The following is a 24,589-nucleotide window of genomic DNA, read 5'->3' as shown; positions in this document are numbered from 1 at the left end:
TATTAGTGAAAATAAACATGAATAAGCAAATTGTTGGACTCAGGAAAGTTAATAAATTGATTTTCACCCACTGTGTTAGTTTGTTGGGCCAACGACGTTTGTTTGTATTTAACATACGCACAACTCTTTCACTGCCATTTCAAGTAAGAACAATAAAAACTGTTTGCCAACTGAACGCCCAACAAACCGACAATGTTTTATTAAACACAATCTGTTATGGTATTTTATATATACAAGGTAATGCTGGTGTGCTAATGATGATTGATGTGGTTTGAGGTTAGGGGTGCCGTGTCTCACTTAGATTTGTTTGGCTTTTCACTTTTACCGTTGTTGACGACCATGTGTGGCTTAATCGGTTCATTCGTGTTCCACGATTGATCCCAACTTTATGTCAAAGAAACTCTTTTTAATTTAATAGTTTCGTTTAAGAAGATGTTACTTGTTGTAACAATGTTAACAACGCACTAAAGTGAAAATTACAAACTTGTATTTAATGTTATGCAAACGTGTTTCTTCCGACAAATGCCTTCTCTTCTCGGTCGAGGTTTAATTAAAATGCACGGCTTTAAAAGATTAACGGCCCACGCCTCGTATTCGCATGGTTACCCGTTACCGAGATTGATCTATGGCGACAGCATGGAAAGATACGCATACCTAAATCGATATATCGTTTTAATTGAGTCAGTTGAAACGTTTTAATGAACATTCAGTGATTGACATGAAATATTTATTATCATTTAAGTTGGTACACATAGTGTGGTCCATTAACATTATGTAACTTTTTTTATTTTCATTTCGACTTCAACGAACGGTCAGAAAAGGAACAAAATGGATTAGAGTGAAAATAAACCTAATTAATTTAAAAATCATACTTTTATAATCAACTAAACTAAATAAATCGTGGAATAAACAGTGTAATATGCTGATTTTACAGTTTAGTTTTCACAATAACTTCAGTGTTATTTTGATTTTATAGGATACAATAAACACAGTCAAAGTGTTTAGAAAACTCCTAAATATTTTTAAATTATTGAAATGAAACCAAAAAACTAATGTGAAAATATAATGAATTAATAAAAACAAGTGTTTTTTACTAATTAAATAAAAATATATTGGAAAATGATGTTACAACCCCTTCAAAAATTAAAATAATAATATCAACCGAATATCCAAATATTTATTATTATGTTATTTGTAATAATTATGCTATACATCGATTTGGCATTTTCAATATCAGCCTATCGACTAAATATTATTAAATTTAGACAGTGCAAGACTTCACACTTCTATTAGCCACCACGCCAGTTTCTCTAATTTTTTTAATAATTCGCCATCTCTTCTTGTTTTTTTTTTCGGTGTTGGTAACCTGTATTATAATTTTCCTTATTCACTTTGACCAGCGATTAAATAATTAGAATGAGCAAAAACCGCTAGTAAATAATCGATTTACATTTAGAGAAAGTATTATGTAAAAAGTAATAATTTTGTCCACTGAAAACTAAAAAATACACAATTTCTTACAGAATAAAATTATATTGAATTAGTTCTAAGCCATCTCTTCTTGTTTCTCTCGGTCTTGGTAATCCTGAATTATATTTCTTGTCCACTGAAAAATAAAAATTACGCAATTTTGTAAAGAATAAAATTAGATTGAATTAGGTTAAATTTCTTATAGGGTATTTTCCTACATTATTTTAATTGTATCAGTTTCTATCTACAAAGACAAACAACAAATACAATCTGAGGTTATTTTATAATATGTTTGTAGTTTAATTGATTTTGTATAGTATGAAAATGAAAACAGAAATAGAGTACTTTTTTCCAAATTGTGAAAACAATATAAAAAGTTTAATAGTTTTAAAAATATTAAGTAGTGTCGAAAGTAAGGCGTGACAAGAAGATAACACGCAGTAATATTAGTATTGTTTCGTTATGTAATAAAAATTATTTAGAACAAATTTAGGAATATGATAAAAAACAATTTTTCAAATTTAAATTTGATGACTGAATTTTTTTCAGGTGAGTCTTTAAAGAAAAAAGTATTTCGATTTTCTTCATTATGAAACATTATAGTTAGTTATAAAAAAGGTATGTGGATGTTTAATTTTAAAAGTGCCAAATATGTATGTAGAATAATTACCGGTAATTTAAACTTTTGCAAAAAGATGAAGTAACTTACCTGAAAACAGTTTTGAACGAAAAAAACCAACTAAATATGATTTAAAGCAAGTAGGATTTACAGACGGGTAAATAAAAAATGTACTGTGAGTTGAGTAGATGTAGCAACGGGAAGCCGTATTTTCTCATTAGCGTTCAGCCATGATTGATGTATGCATTAATCCCATTCAAATCCTCGAACAGAATCCAGGAAAATATAAACTGCAAAATGTAATCCCCGATTTAATTGAAATGTTTATCAATCCGACTATATTGTTGGATTTAAATACGGTGTGGCGTTAATTGTGCCTCCAATTTTAATAACAAGTTCGATTCGGACGGTCGAATGATCATAAAATCAGGATCGAATTGCAGGAACTATTTAAATTTGTATTTTACTGTTATATTTCTATGTTATGTTCACGTTTACAAATCTCATATTTCCATTTACGAATTGGACATTTTCACAATTACTTTATAACTAAAGTGTAATTGTTTTTCAAACAACTATTTCTAAACGTACATCATTGTGATATGGTTTTGAATTCACGTTTAACCAATTGTTTATAAATACTCATTTTCTCAAATAATGATAAATATAACAGTTGGGCTAAAAAGTAACCACCTTGACTACCAAAATACGCTGCCTAAATATGCCTTATAGCCCATTCATATTTAGGCCGACATGTCAAATTTCAGCGTGATACATCCCTTAGTTTTGTTTTGACAGCTGATTTTCGGTTACGTGTTTGGCATCATGGCATTTTCCTTCTCTCATAAAACATTATTTTTTGAGAGACAAAACGGCGAAGGAAACAAAAGAAAACTTGGATAAATATTATAGGGCTAATGTTCCTTCAGATTACGCCGTAATATATTGGTTTCGAGAGTTTCATGGTGGCCGAAAACTCCACTGCCGTAGTCCGTAGCGGCAGTCCCTCCGAAGGGATTGTCATGGCATACTCTTTGTGGACTACCTCAAAAAAGGAAAAACCATTAACAGCGAGTATTACTGTGCATTATTGGAGCGATTGAAGTCCGAAATCGGTGAGAAACGGCCTCATATGAAGCGAAAAAAAATTGTTTTTACAAGACAATACGCCGGCACACAAGAGCATCGATTTAAGGCTCCAATTGCTTCCCCATCCACCTTATTCGTAACACCATCGGACTATTATTTCTTCCCAAACCTCAAAAGGTGGCTCATCAATAAAAAATTCAGCTCGCAGAGGAGTGTTTCGTAGACCGGAAAATTAATTTTTTAATTTTCGGACAGGATCTATGCTAGCCTATGAACTTTTCAGCCCAACTGTTATATGAATTTTAGTTATGTTTCTGTACTCATATTTGTTATGTTAAATTAGATTAATTAGATTAATAAAATACAAATATATCCATTTAATTAATGTAATGATAAAATAAAAATAAAATAAATATTTTTTCATGCATTTTACAATATTCTTACTGTGTTCAGTGTGCTTTTGAACTCATTTCGAATATAATTTTTACTTTAACTTTATAAAGCAAAAAAAAAATACATTTATTTAATTAATGTGAGAGTAAAATATATGCCAATAAAAAATTCTCCACTACATCACAAAATTCTCTTCCCGTGGTTATTGTACGTTTGCATTGTCATTCAAACAACTGTTTCCATATTCATAATTTACTTGTTACTTTAAAATAAAAAGGATAAAAGACTATTCATTTAAGAGTATAGTAAATTTAAGTGATAAAATATTCACCTATAAAAAATTCTTCAATACAATTTATTTTCATATATGCAACGTTGTCTTGCATTAACATTTAAACAACTCTTTCTTGATATAGTTATAGATATAGAACAACAATAAAGAAGGTATTAATTTAATTAAATTATTGATAACATATAATAAATGTTTTTTACTTTTGAAATGTTACTCATACAACTTTTTGCCAATCTACATTTTATTTATGTTTTTACTCTTTAAAATAAGGATGAAGAAATAATTTTTAATATACTTTTTATTTATTACTTTAACTTGTAAAATAATAATAATAAAATATATTAATTTAAGAATATATAGTGTATAATATTAATTAATAAAGAATATTCGATGCACTCTAAATTTCTCTTCCTCTGTTCAGCTTGAATCATCTTTCAAATAACTGTTTACAATAATAAGTATAAAAATATATTAATTTAAATTAATTTATTTTTCTATATTCAGTTTACATTTGATATAACATTTAAACAACTACACATTTTAACTTTGAAAGATAATAAAAATGTGATAATTTAATTAATATGGTGTTATCATACATTTTACAATATGTTTCATATACTTTTGAATAGTCTAGCCTTTTCCTAATTTATCTTTTAGTTATTACTTTAACTTTATAAGATAATAATAATAATAATAATAATAATAATAATAATAATAATAATAATAATAATAATAATAATAATAATAATAATAATAATAATAATAATAATAATAATAATAATAATAATAATAATAATAATAATAATAATAATAATAATAATAACAATAAAAATAATACATTAATTTAAGTGTATATTCTGTGTAATATGCATTGCAAATTTCTCTTCCTCTGTTCAAATTTCTTTTTATTAACTTTCAAACAACTGTTTCTGAAGACGAAAAACTAATATGGTGGTTAAAGTTATTACTTTAATAATAAATATAAAAATATATTAATTTAAGAATATATAGTGTTTAAATATTCAACAAAAAATATTATATGGATTGAAAATTTCTCTCCTCTGTTCAGTTTACATTTGAACATTTAAACAACTCTATATTTTAATTTTGAAAAATGCGAATAAAAATGTATTATATCAATTAATATGGTGGTAAAATATTCAAACAACTATTTCTGAATATAAATATTTAGATTTATTTTAACTTTATAAAATATAATTAAATTAATTAAAATTAATAATCAATAACTGTTCTTTTATTCTCTACGTTCAATTTGTTTTTAAATTATCATTCAAATAACATTTTCCGAATTTACATTATATTTATTCCTTTAATTTTATAAAAAAAAAACAAAACAAATATTAAAAACAAAATCATAATAATTTAAGAATATATTGTGATAAAATATTAACAAAATCCTGTCCGACATGCTTTTGAATTAATATTCAAATAAGTGTTTATTCTAATTATTTAATTTAGTATTAAATACAAACAGTAATTACTTAATTTATTAAAACATTCAATATATGTTCCTTGTATATGTTTTTTAAATGACTTTCAAACAATTGTTTACAAAAACAAAATATTCAAATATATATATATATATATATATATATATATATATTTGAAAATAAGGAATTCACATTGGTAAAATATTCATCAATCAAAGTTTCTTCGGTACCTTATTAAATAATTTTCCTACGTTCGACTCTTTCTCAAACTTACTTTCAAATAAACTTCTTAATATTACGTTTGATTAGTTTTAAGTTTGAACCATCACAACGTACGAATCTTTCATTCAATTATTGATATTTCGACGCAGAAAAGTAATTTAGTCATAGGTATGTCATACCCGTCACGCAAAGCCGGGGCTTAATTGTTGCTGACCTTATTTTATAAACGATTAACTTCGTGAGGCAAATTGGCGGACTACTACGAAAATTTCTGCGTGTAAAATATTTTTGTGCTCGCGAATTATTCATGATTAAATGTTCATATATTTATTTTGGCTCATTAATATTTATGAATCGCATATGATTTATGAATAAATATTTATTAAGCTCGTTAGTACAACACTAAAACTTTAATTGATCATTTTGAAACTTAGTTATTCAGACGTACCTTTAATAATATTAAAAAGACGTTAAATTAAACGTGTGTCAGGTTGAATATAAAAATTTAACACTATTAAAGTAATTATTTCGTTGAAATGTATAATTAAAAACTAGTTGCTAACTACCCATTTTCAGTTCCGTCGACATAAATAATTGCATGTTGTAGTGAGGAGGCCGCATATTAAAAAGTTCCGGTTTAAAATTGGCCTCACACTCAATTTAAACTATTTGCGCCGGAACGAATTTGTTTTAGTGTCAAAAACACGAACCTCCCGTTTAAAAATTATTCCATAAAATTGAATACAGAACAACAAGCGGATGCGAAAAACTATATTATCGGTAATTATAAATCTCATAATCTAATTAAACATTAATAATTTATTTTGCGGTTGAATAACGTGCGGATTTGACGTAAATTCAAATTTCTAATTATGAATAAACATCGAAATTTAATTATTCAAAACTTCAGATCGAATTGCAATGACCAACTAAGGCGTTAATAATGCATTGATTTATGCGCTGTTTACATTTACAGTAGTTAATTAACATACAAATTGACAAAAAGAATAACGTACAAAAATATAAAAAATGTCTGAAATTAGTTCCCTTTGGGTGTTAGGAGTATTTCCAAAAGATAGAGAAAACTGACTTAAGTGTCCAAAGCTCAAGTTTTTAAATTGTCGATTGTCGCAAACCATAACTATCAAACAGATTATCAATAACAATTTGTTATAAATTAAATTGTATTTAGCTAAGGTATGACAATATTTATGAGGGACGCAATTCATAATTTATTTTATTTGTTTTTACTATTCAAATTTTATGTTCATACACACCCAAAAATTGTGATATAATTACTAATTTTCAAACAAATTATTAATGGTTAAGATACATCAATAATAAGTTTGTCAAATATTACATTTGGTAGCTTAACAAAGTTATCAATGAAAAGTATTATTTTCTATATATATCCTGTTACAAATGTTTCTTTATGTTTTCCCTAAATTGTCACAAATCTGAACAAATCTATTTTACTACAAGATTAGTCCATTAATCACAAATCATTATATTCCCAGGTTTCTACTTTTTTTTATAAAAAATCAATTTGGTCTGGAAAAAAATATGGAATATTTTATTAATATTCATAAAAAATTAACAATAACTCAAGTGTTTCAATATTTTGTAGCGTAACTTTCGGCTTCTATCACTGCATCTTTTAGGCATAGAATCTACCAGTGTCTGCAATATGGTAACGGTAATTTGTTGGCATTGCTCCTGTATGGTTTGAAGTTGTTCATGTTTGCTTTTGATATTTCTTGTACGGATGCGACGCTCAATAAGCTTTATATTGGGGGACTGAGATGGTCATTCAAGCACAGTTAAGTTTTTCATTAGAAACTACTCTAATAATTTTAGACGTGTGTTTAGGATTGTTGTCTTGTTGAAATATCCAACGATGTGGCATCTCTTCCTCGGCAAATGGAAACATGATGTTTTCCAGTATGGAAATGGGGATTTTGCAAATACCAGACAGAACGCTCTGTTTTTCTCTAATAGTAATGTTACTAACACGTAGATTAAATTATGTCGAAATTTTCTTGAAGTTTTGCGAGAATCTTTGACGTCTTTTTATAATTTTGACAATCTTGGGAGTGATTTTTCGTGGACATCCTTGATTGCGTCGATTTTCAACACCACATTTTGTGCAGAATTTACAGAAAATCTTCGAAACAGCTAATAATATTGAATGTTTTTATCACGTTATATTATGTTCGGCCACTTTCACAAAGATCAATTACTCTTTTCCCAAATTGTAGTGAAAAGTAATATATTTCACAGACGTCAACTTTAAATGTCTGGAAATTTAGCAAGCAATCAAACTTTCCAATAATATCTAATTTGATATATTGAATTATTTTTATAATTTATAATAATATATTTAGTAAGTTTCTGCAAGACGAAGAAACTGATAATTTATTTTATTTGTGGTTTTAAAAATCAAATTATACATTTACATATACTCACGTAATAATTAAATCATAAATACTAATTTTCAAACAAATTATCAGTGGATAACATATATTGATAATATGTTTTTTCTAACTTAAATATAATATTAATATATTAAATATATTAACATTAACTTATCGTAATTTATCCAAAATTAAACTTTTCGAAAATATATGATTAATGATATATTGAATTATGAATTTAGCTAAGATATAACAATAAATGGTAAATCTCGAGAAAAATAATATTACTGCCTTTGAAACAAAGAGGAAGTAAATTTATAAATTAATCTATTTTATGTGTTTAAAAAAATCAAATATATATATATATAGTTGGTCAAATATCATATTTAAATATAGTATGAGTCACTTCCCACATGATAATAATATATAATGATCAGAGATATCAAAATGCAGTTTACAGCAATCAATAATTTTAAAAAGTTGAGCTTAAATCTACTCTGGAAATACTCACAAGAGCCAAAGGAAACCAATTTAGGACACCCTACACAATTATAGGTTGGTTATTAAATGTAATGTAATAAAATGATTTTTTACGCACAATGAAGTTTTTTAATGTCATCCGCTGAAAATATACCGCATATATGACATTTTAAAAACGATAGATTTAATTACACAACACCAACCATCATTTACGCGCATTCGCCATAACATTTATCCTTTCCCTTCACCGTATATATGTTTTATTATACAAATAAACTGTATATGACAGATATTTGCTATAAACTGAATAATAATTTTCATTATTATAGTCTGGTATGTACCTATATGAACGTAATATTCAAAATATTACCGTTAATAACTGTAACTAAGTTACTAAGCGCATTCGCCATTTTATAGAATGTTTCTCGATTGTACACGTTCCATATTGAATGCTTTGATTCTATCATATCAAAACGACTTATCATAACCAACGTATTTACTCGTATGCAATGTTAAAAAGTGCAATCTATCAATGGGATATCAGTAACTGATTGCACTTAAATGAACTTTCACGTCGCATTCAAATTAATAATCAATAGTTTCTATTTTAGCTTTATAAACTTTACTTAGTTACCCCTTGGTACTCATTAGAATAATAAGAGGCCGATCGTAAACCTACTATTTTTATTGTTTAATAGTTATTGAATCGCTTGAAATTAAAATGAAAATGTCTTTTTGTTCTTGATTTCCAACATAGATAATTGGTAGTTTTAAAAAGCTTAATTAAATTTTATTATTTACTAATTGTAAAATTAACTTTTAAATTAAGTTCACAGAACTCGTATTTAGCAAAATATTTAAAAAAAAATGGTTTCGATTTTACATTTAAATAATTTACTTAATAATAACAAAATTTAAGTTAATAAAGATAAAATAAATGAAAATTTAATAATTAATAAAGAATAAAAAGTCTTAAAAACATAGTAATATATTTTAAATATTTAAAAAATAATATTAAATTTCAAAGATTCAGATTTTATAAATTCAATAATTAATAATTAGTAATTTAATAATAACATAACTAAATCATAATATAATTAATACGATATAAAGAAAATGTTTTGAAAAACAAACTGTATTATATAAGTCTAAAAATTATGGTTAATAAATTTATTATGAATGAATTAATTAATTACATAAGATTACATTAATTGCATGAAAAATAAATGTTGTGAAACACGTAAACAGTGTATTCTAGTTTCAGAAATGGATAAGTTAAAATTGAATTTCGTTTTTAAGTTGTAAATAACGAAAGAAATCAAAAACGTAATTTATAAAATATTTTCAATATTTCAAAAATGAGATTAACATGTAATTTAATGAGGATTTATATCTTATGCTAATAATAACAAAAGTAATCCAAATATAAGCAAAGATTTCTGAAAGTATGAAAACAATCGTTTCTAATTTTCAAAAAAAAGATGAATAAGTTTACTTTGAACTTAACATTTAAATCATTAATATCTAATTTAATTATTAATTTAATATTGATAAAAGAAATCTAAACTTAGTTGACAAAATATATTGTGAATTTTATGATAAACATAAAGAAACTATTTTTGAAAGATTCACACATAAATATAAAATTAACACATAATTAATGCTAACAATAACGAAGAAAATCAAAATTTAATTGAAAAAATATTTTAAAAAATCTAAATAAAAATTTAAAAGAGTAATAATATAATAATAAAATTAAAATTAAATTAACTCAATTCTGTTTAAATAAATTACATTTATTAGCAATTTAATAATGACAAAAGTAACACAACTGAAATAAACAAATATAAACTGAATTTTATAAAAAACATAGATAAACTATGTTTCGAATACACATATTTCATATGATATTGATATAAAAAGCACACGGAATTTTAACTAATAGTAAAAAATTATATCAAGATTTTATTTGACAAAATAAAATATTGTAAAGAAAATGAACTATAATTTTCTGAATTTTATTTAATTAACAATTTAATTCATTTAAACTATTAACAATTAAATTTAATAAAGACACACAATATAACAACATAATTAATAAATATAAAATTAAATGACACACGTAAAGATATTACATATTTCGAAGATTTTTAGAGATTCACATGATATTTATAAAATTGACACAGAATTCAAAATTTAATTGAAAAAATAAAAAAAAATGTAGAATGTATGTATGATATTTTCATTAATTCAAAAATAGAATTTAATTTATTCTGAATGTTAATTAATATACTTCAATATTTCAAAAAGAAATTAACTAATTATATCTATGAATTTCTTATAATATTTAATTCGTCAATAATTACATTGATGATGAAAAATGATAATTTAATTTTATAATATAATAATTTAAATGAAACAATATAAAAATAAACAAAATTGTTACATCGTGGCCTCAAAGCCCACAGAGGAATTGCCACTATTTCTTTATAATTGCAAAATTCCAGCTTCCAAACAAATAGTAAAAATAATAGAAAACGTTATTACAGCGTCTGCACTGGGAAATCTAAATCGTAATATTATCCAAGCGACTAACGAATTGATCGCGACGCCGCGTTTCATCTCTAGTTCTCAGTTTTACAGACGGTGCGAATATAATGTTGGAATCAAAAGCAAAAAGACAATACAGATCGAGCCGTTGCTGAAAACAGTAAAAATAAAGCTCAAGTGCGCTACAAAAAATTATGTGCCTAAGACAGACTCAACTTTAAAACATGAACATTACAAAAACACGGTTTGATCCTGGATAATAGTCGAACCAAACGAGATGAAGCTAAACGACCAATCGCATAGAATTGACGTCGAAATAAATGGGGCCACTGATGTGAACATATCAACAAAATTATATACACACTATATCTATCGCTTATAATCAAAAAACAAAAGATATTTTGCTATTTGTACGCTTCTACTGCCAAAGGACCTAAAGGATTTTTAATATACATCGCTTGGCAACATTTTTCTATACACTCTCCACTATTTTTATAAAACTTTATCTTCCGCGCTTCATAATCTATTTCGCGATGTAACCCCAACATGAGCACGGTAATGGAAATCGGTCGCGGTGTCGCCGATTGTCGCGCGACTTTTTAACTGTGTCGCCGCAACGGAACAGTCCGACGTCCGTTGAGTGGTGGGGGATGGAACCGAGGGGTCTCATTGGATGAGTACAGCTGCCTCTGCTGGCATGCAGGCCGCGTTACTCCTAAGAGAGAAACAGCGTCTGCGCAGGAAAAAGGTCCGCAAGGGCCGAGCCGAGCTGCCCAGTCATGTTGCCACCAAGGAAATTCAGCCGTTTCCACAGTATCCGCAAGGATTTCTGGTATGTTGACACATGGTTCTTTTACAGGAAGATTAGATGTTCTTCACTATTCACTATTTTAATTCTACAAAGTTCATGAATCGCTTGTACCAAACTAATTTGTTTTCTAATCGCATAAAAGGAATTTAACCAATGACTGAACGACTACTGAACTAACAGCATTGCGAGTATGTAGTTTTTGAATTGAATTGAATATATAAATATAATAAAAATATAAACCTTTTATTACAAAATATGCACTAAACAAATATTTTAATTTTTTTTATTTTCAACATTTCTAATCTCTGATTTACTTAAATGGTTCCAAATTAAAATGTTTTAAGATAATAAAGAATTTTAATTGAAGATTTTTAATATTTTACAAGGGTTTAATAAAGTAATTCCAAAGTTCACAATTTTAAGATTCAGTTTTATGATTTTTTAAAACACTGTTCTAAAATACTTATGATTCTTTCGTTGAAGTTTTTCCAACACTCCAATTTTGTTTAGTGATTCCAAATTAATTAAGATTTATAATTTACTACGAAACTTTAGAAAATACTTAAAATATATTAATATTTGTAAACACTTTGAAGCTCTAATTTAATTAAATGGTTTCAAATTTAAAAATTTAAAGGAGAAGCTTTTATAATTAGTTACAAAGCTATTATAAATATAATAATAAATATTTTTAGTTTTAAAAATTCCAATTTTCTACTTTTCTTAAAGAATACCAAACTCCAGAAAATACTAAAAAATTATATGGTTCCATATTTTAAATCATCACGATCAAGCTATCATAATTAATTACAGTATGATACATAAAATAATAAATATATTTAGTTCTTTTAACAATCCAGTTCTCTTAAATGATTCCAAATTTCATAATATCAATATTAAGCTTTTTTAATTTGTTACAACTTCAGATAATACTAAAAATTTTATTTTAAATATTTAACACTGAAGCTCTGATTTAATTAAATGATTTCAAATTTCAAATATTCAAAATTAAGCTTTTATAATTTGCTACAAAATATTAAATATATTTAGTTTTTCTGCACATTGACTTGAAGAGCCAGCTTTATTATTAATTAAAATATTATAAATAAAATAATAAATATTATTTTAACACTTTGATATTCTAGTTTTCTTTAACAATCTCACTCAAACATTTATTATAATAATTTTTTTATTAATTCCTTGAAGATATTAATGAAGAAAATTTAAACAAAGTTTCTTTGAAATTAAGCTAGATTTTCCTCTTAAAATCATTTTAGAACAGTTAAGCTTAATTTTCCAATATAGAGCCTAGAGCAACATTTTAATTAATCTCTTGATGAATGGTTGTAAGTAGTTTGCTCCTTTTCATAATGCATATCGTTGACAAGGTATATGAACCTGACTTGCCACAAACCGGCATCGCCAACAACCTTCAATTTTTAATGTACTCTTCAGTGACCGCGCCATTTTAGCATCAAAGACCCGGAGTGGATTTTATTCCGTCGAAAGGCTTGCCCTTTTTACCAGTAGAGTGGATTAACGAATATAATAAATTACAACATGAAATATTTAACTTTAGAAATCCAATTTTTGTGGTCGGATACTATTAAACGATCACTGCTTCAGATCCTGGCATCGGGGAGCTTTTCTCTGATTAAAATATGAGCTTCTTTTGTAATTGAAGCACTTTGGCGAAGTTCCATTGTTATATTTTCTAAGTTTAGAGTTTTGAATGAGAATGTTTTTAATCAAGTTTGCGGTTTATATTTAGTAGGTTTCCAATAAAACTTCCAATTTTCTGCAAACACGCATATTCAGGTGCGTTTTACTACGCTGAAGAGGGTTAAAATCCAATATCGCATCTTTAATAGACTCCTTTATAGCTAAGGAAAAATTCCTTTATAAAACCCGCTGATTTCCGATTTAATTTTCCAGACTTTATTAAATGTTTTCTACAAATAAACTCAGTTAATATTAGATTTTTTATCACCAAATTCAATTTTGGTAACACTATTACATCAATATCAAATTTTTCCCATAGAATTTGTTATTGTTTGACCTAAAAATTATAATTATTTTTTACTAAAATACTAATAATGTTAATAGGGGTATTTAATAAGAATTCCTTGAGTTAACGACTAAACCCATCAATATTGAAGTGATCCTCCTAATTTCATCCTAACACTAAACTCAAATACTCCAGTAAAATACTTAGAACATTTTAAGTAATTTAAGTTCTGCCTTTCTTTCTTTGTTGTTCTCCTTAGTTTTTTGGGTTGTTCAATTTTTTGTTGTTGTGGCAAAAAATGAAACTTCCATTTACGCAATGACCAATAGAATTATTAATTAAACAAAATAGTAAACACGTTAATTCATTAAGTATATAACTTTTATCACTCATTCAGAGTTACACATCTTTTATTAAAATATTCCAGTGCTTCGTTATAGAAACTTTACAGGAACTGCAATTTCCTGCGACTCGGCTATCAAAACTCGGGCTTAAACTATCGATTTAGCACCGAATCATAAACCCTGAAATATAAGTGGCTCATGATTTTGTTTCATGCTCGACACCCGTGAAAATTGTTTACAATTGTGTTGACATAAGTTCGACGAATCGCATTCGCCGACCCATTCAGATGAAGATAAGACGAAAAATAAGGGTTAGACCCCACATGAAAGTGCTGATACGATCACATAAATTCTGTGCAGAAACATTGCGGAAAAATGCCATTCGAAAAAGGAGAATTGACCGAAACGCAATTTGCTACACGAACTGTATTTTTTCGCCAAAAAATTTTCGCAGAAAACTGATGTTTAAAACAATTTTTTTCGCGTCGAATCGATTGAAAATTTCTTTTTATCCGTGTATCATTAAAATCGTATTCAAATTGAAGAATTATTCAGAAATGTCAGTCACAGGAACACCAGACTAGACTGCCGAGTAAACCAAACGTTCCTGGAACGTTACCAATACATCTTAATGTCCTTCCGAGAACACACAACTAGATTCCGACATTGTTACGTTCGAATAGCCCCAGGAGACCGACAAATAATGCCGCATCACGAGCTCGGGGCGAAGGTTCTTGTGTGTTAATGTACACGTGCTGTTTAGCATATGTCACGGTTTCAATGATTTAATTTTCCGCTATGTTGTAATCTGGCTTCCCGCACTAATCCCTAATCGAATTGAAATTTGTCTTTGAGATTAGCGCTCTAATTTGGTGTATTAACTGAATTTAATTTAATTAGGGTGAAATAATTGTATTGTGCCACCGTGATTTAAATTAATCATTCATTCATTATTAATGAGTAATTTCTGTCCCTAACTAACTACGCACATTTAATTTGTTTGTAAGAGGACCATGGTCTTGCTTCACTGGAAGATAAGCTCGGATTGATAATGCACATGCGTCAGTTTCACAGTTGTCATATCTTTTTTCACCAAATTGGTGACATTGCCGTTTATATATTTAAACAAATTATGCAAAAATGAAGTGAATATTCTTGTAAATTCATCACATCATACTTTAATATATAAATGATTTAATTATTTATTATTAAATTAATAATAGCAAAAGAATTCATAATGAAAATGACTAAATATAATGAAGTGAATTTTATAAAAACACAAATAAACTATATTTTCATTTAATATTTTAATAATTATCCATCCATCCTATAATTCAAAATTAATATTAAATTAAATTTACTTTTATTTAAATAAATAATAATAATGAGAAAAAATATCACAACTTACCTAATGAAATATAAATTCAATTTTATGAATGACGTAAAGAAACTATAGTATGAATAATTGTATGTTTCATATGACTAATCAAAATTTAATTGATAAAAAATTAAAAGGTTATGAATTATATTTTCAATATTTCAGAAATAAGATTAGGATTAAATGTACTCTGAGTTGTATTTAAATAATTAAAAATTTTATAATGACAAAACATATCATAACTTGTTGAACAAAATATAAATTGAATTTTATTACTCATAAAGAAACCACATTTAGAAGGTTTTGAAAGTTTCGCATAATATTACTCTGAATTTAAGCAATAACAATAAATGAAATCAAAATTAAATTGTCAAAATATAAAAAAATATTGGAAAACATATAAACTACATTTTCAATAATTGAAAAAGAGATTAAAATTAAATTTACTTTAAATTTAATTAAATATTTAACAATTAAATTTAATTAGTAATGACAAAAGATATTACAACTTATACTATTATGACATTTTTTGAAAGTTTCATATTATGTCGATATAAATTTCATTCAAAATTTAACCTAATATATATATAATTAAGAGAATAATTTAAAAATGAGTTTAAAGTCGAAATTAATTTAATATTTAAATAATCAATAATTATATCTAATAAATAATTAAATAGTGACAAAACAAACACTTAATTAACAAAATACATACTGAATTTTCAGATAAATATAAAGAAAGTGTATTTTTAAAATTTTGAATGATTCATATATTAATACAAAATTCGCTCAAAATTTAAGTTAATAACAAGAAACGAAATTTAATTGTCAAAATAAAAACTTAATTCACAAAATATAAATTTTGAGTTCCACGTGATAATAAAATGAAGTTGATTCAGAATTGGAATATTAAAACAAACAAAATCAAAACTTTATTGACAAAATTTAAAAACAAATTTGAAAAGCATACAAATTATATTTAATATTTTAAAAATAAGATTATTTAAATAATTAACAATAAATTTTATTAATTATTTATTAATTATCACAGATAGATATGACAATGTGTTTTAAATTAATAAATTAATAATTGATCAATTGCAGTAACTTTTTCCCTTAGATCATGGTCTTACTTCACTGAAAAACAAGGGCTGACTAATAATACGCATGCGTCAGCTCCATAGTTGCCATATCTATTTTCACCAAACTAGTGACATTGGCGACTCTCAATTTATACAACTATACGTGTAAATGTGCGGTATACATTATTAAAAAATTAACCACCTTGTAAAACCAAAGTTTCCTAGTTTCTTTTTCTTTCAGACAAAACAACCTGCGACGTAAATGTACTTTGTGCTTTTAGAATATGCTGCATTCATTGATGCGTGTTACTATACGCGACAGTTGTACCGTGTGTTTTATTTGTTGTTTTTTTCCGTTCAGTGTTCGCAGGGACGTGCAGCATGGCAGGAACGGGAACGGGGAAGGCGCTGTTCGCTCTCGGAAGAGGCGCGGCAACAACGCATCAAACAGAACGAGGCGCACCACCGGTGGATGAAAAGGAACAGAGTAAGATTTCGGCCACGCTTTTTTCTTCTCTATTTTATGTTTCTTTTTCAACGATTTTTCTCTTTCGCTTAATGGACGCAGGCCAATGCTTTGTTCCTTTCGCTTCCTCTTGATGCAATCTGGTTTGAGTGATAATACCAGATAGCTTGAACTGTCTGCTTTATAATTAATGAATACTATGTCGCTTATTATATTTATTACTTAGCTTGTAAAACTTTAAGCGAAATCATCAAGTCATATTCAACTTATTTAAATTTATTTACCATAAAAATAAAAGTTAAGTTCGAATTAGTAACTTCTTATTTTTGTGTGCTTTGATGATTTTGTATTAAATATTTCCAGCAGGATTAAATTGACTTAGAGCTACAACTATTTTATGCTTACTTTATACTTATATATACTATATATTTATATAGCAATCTTATATTATGCATGTTGCTTTGTTCACTTTTTATGTGTAATACTTTCATATTACATTATTTTTTATTTACCACACTTTAATATAATTCCGCTTCATCTTATAAGTACATTTTAGTGATTTATGTTAACACCATAATTTTGTATTAAAACGAAAACATAAACATAACCGAAGCGGAAGCACTAAGTCGTGCAAAACAGGCGGACTCAAAGTAGATTTAATTTAGATTCCAACGAAGCAAATTACTCAATTTTGCGTCTACTGGAAATTAATTCATTATCAATGTTATTATAGGTTGTAGTTAGTAGTTGTCAAAGTATGCTGTCGTTGAATTAAATGTTATTTCAATAACTACAATTACTTGTTTCTTTATAATGGTTTAACAATAAGAATTTAAAGGTTTAATTTTATATTAATATGGTGACACTTTTAATTAGTTTTTGTTGTTTTAGTGCCAATAATATACAGTGGTAGAAAAAAGTATGGAATATTTATTTATTTATTACAAATGTTACTTAATGTTGTCAATAATAATGTTGCAAATCTAATTTACTTCAATATTGGTTCATTAGTCATAATAATCATTATTTTCACAGGCTTTTACTTTTTTAATAAAAAACTATTTGGTCTGGAAAAAAGTATTAATATTTCAATATTTTTTAGCGTAACCTTGGCTTCTATCACTGCTTGGCATCTTTTAGACATAAAATCTATCAGTCTCTGCAATGTCTCAAGAGGAAATTGGTGCCACTGCTCCTGTATGGTTTGAATAACTTATTGTTTTCATTTGGTTTTTGATTGGATACAACAGTCTAATACTTCCCAAAAATACTTTTAGATCACGGGATTAAGACGGTCATTCAAGAACAATTCAGTTTTTCATTAGAAACAACTGAGAATTATAGACGTGTTTTGGAATTGTTGTTTTGTTAAAATATCCAACGAAGTGACATCTCATCCTCGGTAAATGAAAACATGGTGTTTTTCAGTACATCCCTATATTGAAATCAATCCATTTTACCTTCCACTTGAATCAAGTGTCCAACGTTGGATCGAGAAAACCATCCCCAAACCATATAGCTTCCGCCACTATGTTCAACCTTACGTTCGACCATCCGATCCAAACAAATTAAATTCATTTTCATCACTCCAAAGGACACTGTTCCATTTGTCCTAGGTCCATTGCTAGTGAAATTTTGCAAATGTCAGAGGGGTCGGTCTGTTTTCCTTTGACAGCAGTGGTTTTTTGATTGCAACTCGGCCATGTAGTTCCGCATCAATAAGGCGATTTCTCACTGTTCTGCTACTAACATTTAGATTAAATTGTGTCGAAATTGCCTCTGTGAATTGTCTTGATGGTTTGCGAGAATCTTTGAGGAGAGCCTTTTTATAATTTTGTCTATCATGGGAGGGGTTTTTCGTGGACGTCTTGCTGCGATTTTTAACACCACCTTAAATGCGGAATTTACACAAAATTTTTTAAACAGCACTCTGAGTAATATTTAATGTTTTTGCCAAGTTCACAAAGTTCAACTACTCTTTTCCTAAATTGAAGTGAAAAGTAAACCTGTTTAGGCACTACTACGAAAATGTTAAGAATTTAACCTAAACAATAATAGATAAGCGGATATACTAGTATACCAGACAGTAAACACAAACTAGCAAATTTGTTTGACACCATTACAACAAATATGAAAATGTCATGAGATAAAAATCCAATTTTTAAAAATATTCCATAATTTTTTCCACCACTGTATGTACTATTTTATTTTTAACAAAAATTTCTTTTATATATATATTTTTTTCAATTTGATTAATTAATTCAGGCGTAACAAGTCTTCGTCGAATCAGTAGATTTCCAGCTTTCCCACGAGCACAAAAGACGTTAATAAAGATTAAAAGCGTCTAGAAACTAATTGGGATTATCTGTTTTAATCCATCGAACGTTCAATAAGAAGATTAGTACAATTGGATAAAATATTATATCCATCCACTTTTTCTTGTTACAAGATACACCTTGTACATTTACTAAAAAATTCTTTCTCATTTTTTCTTGTTACAAGATTCATTTGGTACATTTACTTAAAAATTGTTTCTCCCCTTGCTTAATAATCTACTAAGAATAATATGAATGAAGTCTATTATTTAAAATTACTGCTGAAAACCAGCACATTATCTTTACTTTAAAATCGATTTTCAGTGGTATCTTTCATTCACCATTTGAGACAGCGGTATGAATTTGCGGTGGAACATTAGAAACCCATTACAATTTAACCGTGGAAAAGGGATCTCAACTAATAGGTCCGTATCAGCCGAATTGTTCAGTTTTCCTAAATTAATTCATTATCAGTGTTGCTCTGTGGTACGTCTAACCTTAATGGATGGACTTCATGTCTATTATCAAAGTTTATCTTTCAATGCTCTCCGTGGCTTTCACGTTTAACTGTTAACAAAATTTTCCTCTGAATAATCCATTCAGATACAATGTTTAAATTTCAATTATGATGTTATAGTTAAAAGTATTTTGGAATGGAAATTAATTACACTAATTTACAAAGAATAAAGAAAAGCATCCTACACCAAAATTATATTCTACTTTTTTTTCATTTGGCCCATTCATTTAGATAATAACAAATTTCTATATTTCCGTTCTGAATTTACTTAAAGCAACATCAAGATTGAACCACAAGTTTGATCGAGATGGATAATATTTCGTTACGAAGGTTAGTAAATTATGCATTCAATGGTACTTCGCTCGTTTCCATTGGCCATTTCAGTAACTTTTTTCTACAAGAACTATTGCCAATATTTTAAATTTCAAATATTTCAATCCCTAGTGGACCAAAAGAGAATACATTATAAAAATGTTATGAGAGAAATAAACGAATATTTAAATTTCATATTCAAATTTCCATATGTTCACCTATTTGAATTATGTAAAGAGCTTCGACTTGAATTTTTAGTGGAGTCTTCCCACCTATAGTCCGTTCTATTTTAGCCATATATTGGTAAAACTTTTCATCTTGTTAATTGCTTTGACAACCTAAATTTTGTCTTAATCATAATTGACTTTAAATCTGAAAATCGAAATTAAATATCTTGGTGTGAATATGTGTTAATTGGGACACTGCAACTCATGCATACCAACCAATTGCTTTGTACTTAGTAGCAAAGCGTTAGTTTTGCTGAAGTCATTTTTCCAAAATCTTGTTTCGACTCCCTAATTGAATCGTTAGTTAACGTATTAATTAGAAGACCATTGTAAAATATCTACTTAAATTGAACTTTTTAGTAATATTGGATTTTTTTTCAGAAGTCTTTTTCAATTAAAAATTTCACTTTACACAGTTTACATTTTTGAAAAATATCGAAATTTAGCAGTAAACTTATACACTGGTTTCTTTCGTTTCTGTCCTAACATTTCCATTTTTTATTCAACCTTAATTAACAATTAAAAACTTAAAATTTAGTATACACGAATTATTTGTTGTTCAAATGGAAAATCGTGAAAAATTGCATGAAACTTTAAGTTTCATCAGCTGTAGCTCAGCTATTTTCTTTCCAATGAAAATGGATTACTGTTGGGGTGAAAAGTAATCTCCTTAACCATCAAAATGCACTGCTATCGCGAAAAAGGTTATGATGCCTTATAGTCCATTCATGTTTAGGACAACGTGTCAAATTTCAGCACGATACAGCCCTTAGTTTTGTTTTGAAAAACGCCGAAGGAAACAAAAGAAAAGTTGGATAAATATTACGGGGCTAATGCTCCTTCAGATTACACCGTGAAATATTGGATTCGAAAGTTTCATGGTAGTCAAAACTCCATTGCCAATGAAGTCCATACTCTTCGTAGACCACCTCGAAAAAGGAAAAACCACCAACAGCGAGTATTACTGCGCATTATTGGAGCGATTGAAGGACGAAATCACTGCGAAACGGCCTCACATGAAGGGAAAACAAAAATTGTTTTAGCAAGACAATGCGCCGGTACAGAAGAGAATCAATTTAAGGCTCCAATTGATTCCCTATCCACCTTATTTGCCAGATTTAGATTCATCGGACTATTACCTATTCCCAAACCTCAAAAGATGGCTCATCAATAAAAAATTGTGTTTTGCAGACTACCCGAAAAATTACTTTTCAGATGGGATCAAAAAGTTGGAAAATCGCTGGAATAGGTATATCATCTGAAAGTGAACAACATTGAATAAAATTAAAAAAAAAAAATGTGGGAAAGAACCCAAAGAGGTTACTTTTCACCCCATCTAGTATGTAGTGCATATCATCTAAACAAAGGCTTATCGTCTGGCCGCTGCTTTAAGTAAAATAATGCACTGAAAAACATAAATTTAAAGTCATCTAAGCGAATAGCCCAAATAAAAATTAAATATAATTACCGTTACAAAAGAAAAAGAAAATTTATATATTTCAAAAGTAAAAATTTGAAAACCTGTTTTATTCACCCAGATAATTAAATTATCTTCATTTATAATTAAAGCTTTATTTGGGAAACTTTTAAAACATACTATTATTATTAAACTTTTAATTAATTAAAACTTCATTTACAATATTATGAACAACAACAAAGTGAAATTATAATTTAAAATTTAAAAATAAATGGTTTATACAAGCATTTCATTATGTTCAACTTCTCATTGACAAATAAGTATTTGAAACTTGTCCATAAGGTAATGGGCAATAGGAAACATTTCATGTTTGTATATTGGAAATTTCGCAAAGGAAGCGTCAATAAATCAAGTCGTGATTCATGGTCAGCTTTGATGTGCCTTATCGGGTCAACGTGGCATCGGGAGAACAGGTTCCCGTCGAAATTTATACAGTTCCAGAAGATTTTATTATATGGCTGTAGAGTAAATTTTCTTTATGTAGCTTCCAGCGTGAATATATCCAGTGAAGGGAGATATATGGGGTCCCTTCCAACTAGTTTGAACAATTTCCAGTGACAGTATTAATTTTTCTGATGGAAAACCGGACGTGTTGTGAAAAGACGTTCTTATAAAAGGCGTATAAATTCGTAAATCAATTTAAGTAGTCTTTTTCAAAAGAATACTACTTTCTTTTACAACTGCATGTCATAAATTCGTTTATAATATCCTTCTCTATTTCAATATTTTTTATTAAATATACAGTGTGGCCCACTTAAGATGGAAACGCCCTTTTTATTTATAACTACATTTTAATGGATAATATAATAGCTCTAAAAATCAAGATATGACAAACTGAGTAGGGCATTTTCATTAAAAAATAAGTACATAATTGAATTTTGTATGCGTAAAAGTATGCACCAAATTTCACAAAAATATTGCTTATTTATAAATATGTAATAGAATTTTTTAAATAAATAAAATATGTTAAAATAAAACTTTGCCTGGCATATAGCATAGCTTTTTATTATCTATATACCGATTGGAAAGCCTTTGATCGTACTGAATTTTGAGAGAGACATCATGTATGACAGAGACAGTAAAAGACTACGAAGCAAATTTTCAGACTTTTACTGTCTCTATCGTGCATATGTCTCTATCATAATGCAGTCGGATCAAACGGTTTTCGATTGGCATATATTTAAAAACGCATTATAAATAAAAGTGTAACAATCGTGTTCCCATCTTAAATGATCCATGATGTATGTCTAATAATGTTGTTCTCAATTGTTAGAGGCTGTTTCTAATCTCCTTCTTATATTTCAATATACTTTTATATAATATATCTAATGATATTGTTGTTGTCAATTTTTAGAGGCTGAAATTCCTTTCAAAACAATTTAAGAACATAAAGGTAAGACTGTATTGCCCCGCACGAAAGTCTTTTACAATTAAACAACTCGCAGGAGGCGAGCATGACTTTATAAGAATCCATAATGGGAAACAACTTGGGGTGAAAACAGTAATCATTTCTGACCCCGCTCATTTCCCTTTAGCAATCTAATTCGATTTAAATTAACTTAATTAAACTGGACGTTTTATAGAATTCAAATGTGCAAAAACCTGCAACACAATTAGCGATACATGCATTCGAAAAAGGTGTCGGACCCATTAAGGTGAGTGACTGGAATAATTCGTTTATGAACTTGGCGTGTTCCACTAATAAAAGTTTTGTTAATGATTTTAAAACGATTTTAGTGCGTCGAAATAGTTCACCCTGTAACCATTGTATGGGACAATGTGGGCGTAGGGTGGCCTCCTTTTTTTACGGCAATGCTGCATTATGTTTAAAAGCTTGTCATGTATAATTTAAATACTTGCATGTTGAATAATTCTTATAGGAGAATGTTTTATGAACTTTTTAGAATAAAACACAACAATTAATATTGCAGTTTTCTTAAGGACTAATTAATTTTCCTGTTTAAACTGGCATTAATTTGTGTAGGTATGTTAAGAGTTGGATATTTCAGATCCACGATACATCATACGGTGGAGGAAGTGACGAAGAAGATTTTTTCGACGTTTACCATCAAAGTGCGGCTGCCAATGCTTTGCTGTATGTGGGCTTGGGCACCATAGCTATAGGGGCTATCATATTTTTCGTCGGGACTGGCGAAAAAGGCTTCAAAACGCTAGAACTTCGCCTTATAGGTAACTACTTCGTCTAATAATTCGTAACTACTTCGTCCAATAATCAACTGCGAAAACTTGTAATTAAAACTGATTTCATCACAGGACCTACATTAATAGCGTGCGGCCTACTCTGCTGCCTAATCCGTGTGTTGTTATGCGCATGTCCATCGACGTGTTTCCGCAAAAGAAGAAAGAAGAACCGTTTGAAGAACGGGTGCGAGCACAGTTCAAGCCGGTACCCATTGGCGGGCGTCAAGTGTCGCGAGGGCGGCGACGCCGCCGACGTTCGCGCCGTCGACCTGGGTCCGCTCGATCGGTCGTCGCTGCTCCACAAACAGAAGAAGAAAGTCTCGATAGTTCCTCCGAATCATTCGTTGCCCAGCACTAGTACCAGCGAGTTCAAGGAACTGCCGCAACAATCCGTTGCCGGAGTACCCGATGAACACACCAGGTACTCCTTCTAGAATCTCTTTCAGATTGTTTCGTTAACATTAAGATTG

General features: G+C 28.3%; 1 protein-coding gene across 1 annotated transcript in view; it reads left to right on the top strand.

Annotated features, from left to right (window-relative positions):
* Nucleotides 1-24,589, top strand: part of LOC109608706 (uncharacterized) — a 29,193-nt gene that overhangs the window by 3,022 nt on the left and 1,582 nt on the right. The window contains exons 2-4 of the mRNA XM_020025232.2: nt 16,965-17,090; nt 23,927-24,107; nt 24,192-24,540. Of these exons, the coding sequence (XP_019880791.1) occupies nt 16,965-17,090; nt 23,927-24,107; nt 24,192-24,540 (656 nt within the window). The remainder of the gene's footprint in view (nt 1-16,964; nt 17,091-23,926; nt 24,108-24,191; nt 24,541-24,589) is intronic.

This window comes from Aethina tumida, chromosome 1 (genome assembly GCF_024364675.1).
Source record: "Aethina tumida isolate Nest 87 chromosome 1, icAetTumi1.1, whole genome shotgun sequence".
In the NCBI taxonomy this organism is placed as follows: Eukaryota; Metazoa; Arthropoda; class Insecta; order Coleoptera; family Nitidulidae; genus Aethina; species Aethina tumida.
This window is presented reverse-complemented; position numbering and strand designations above follow the sequence as displayed.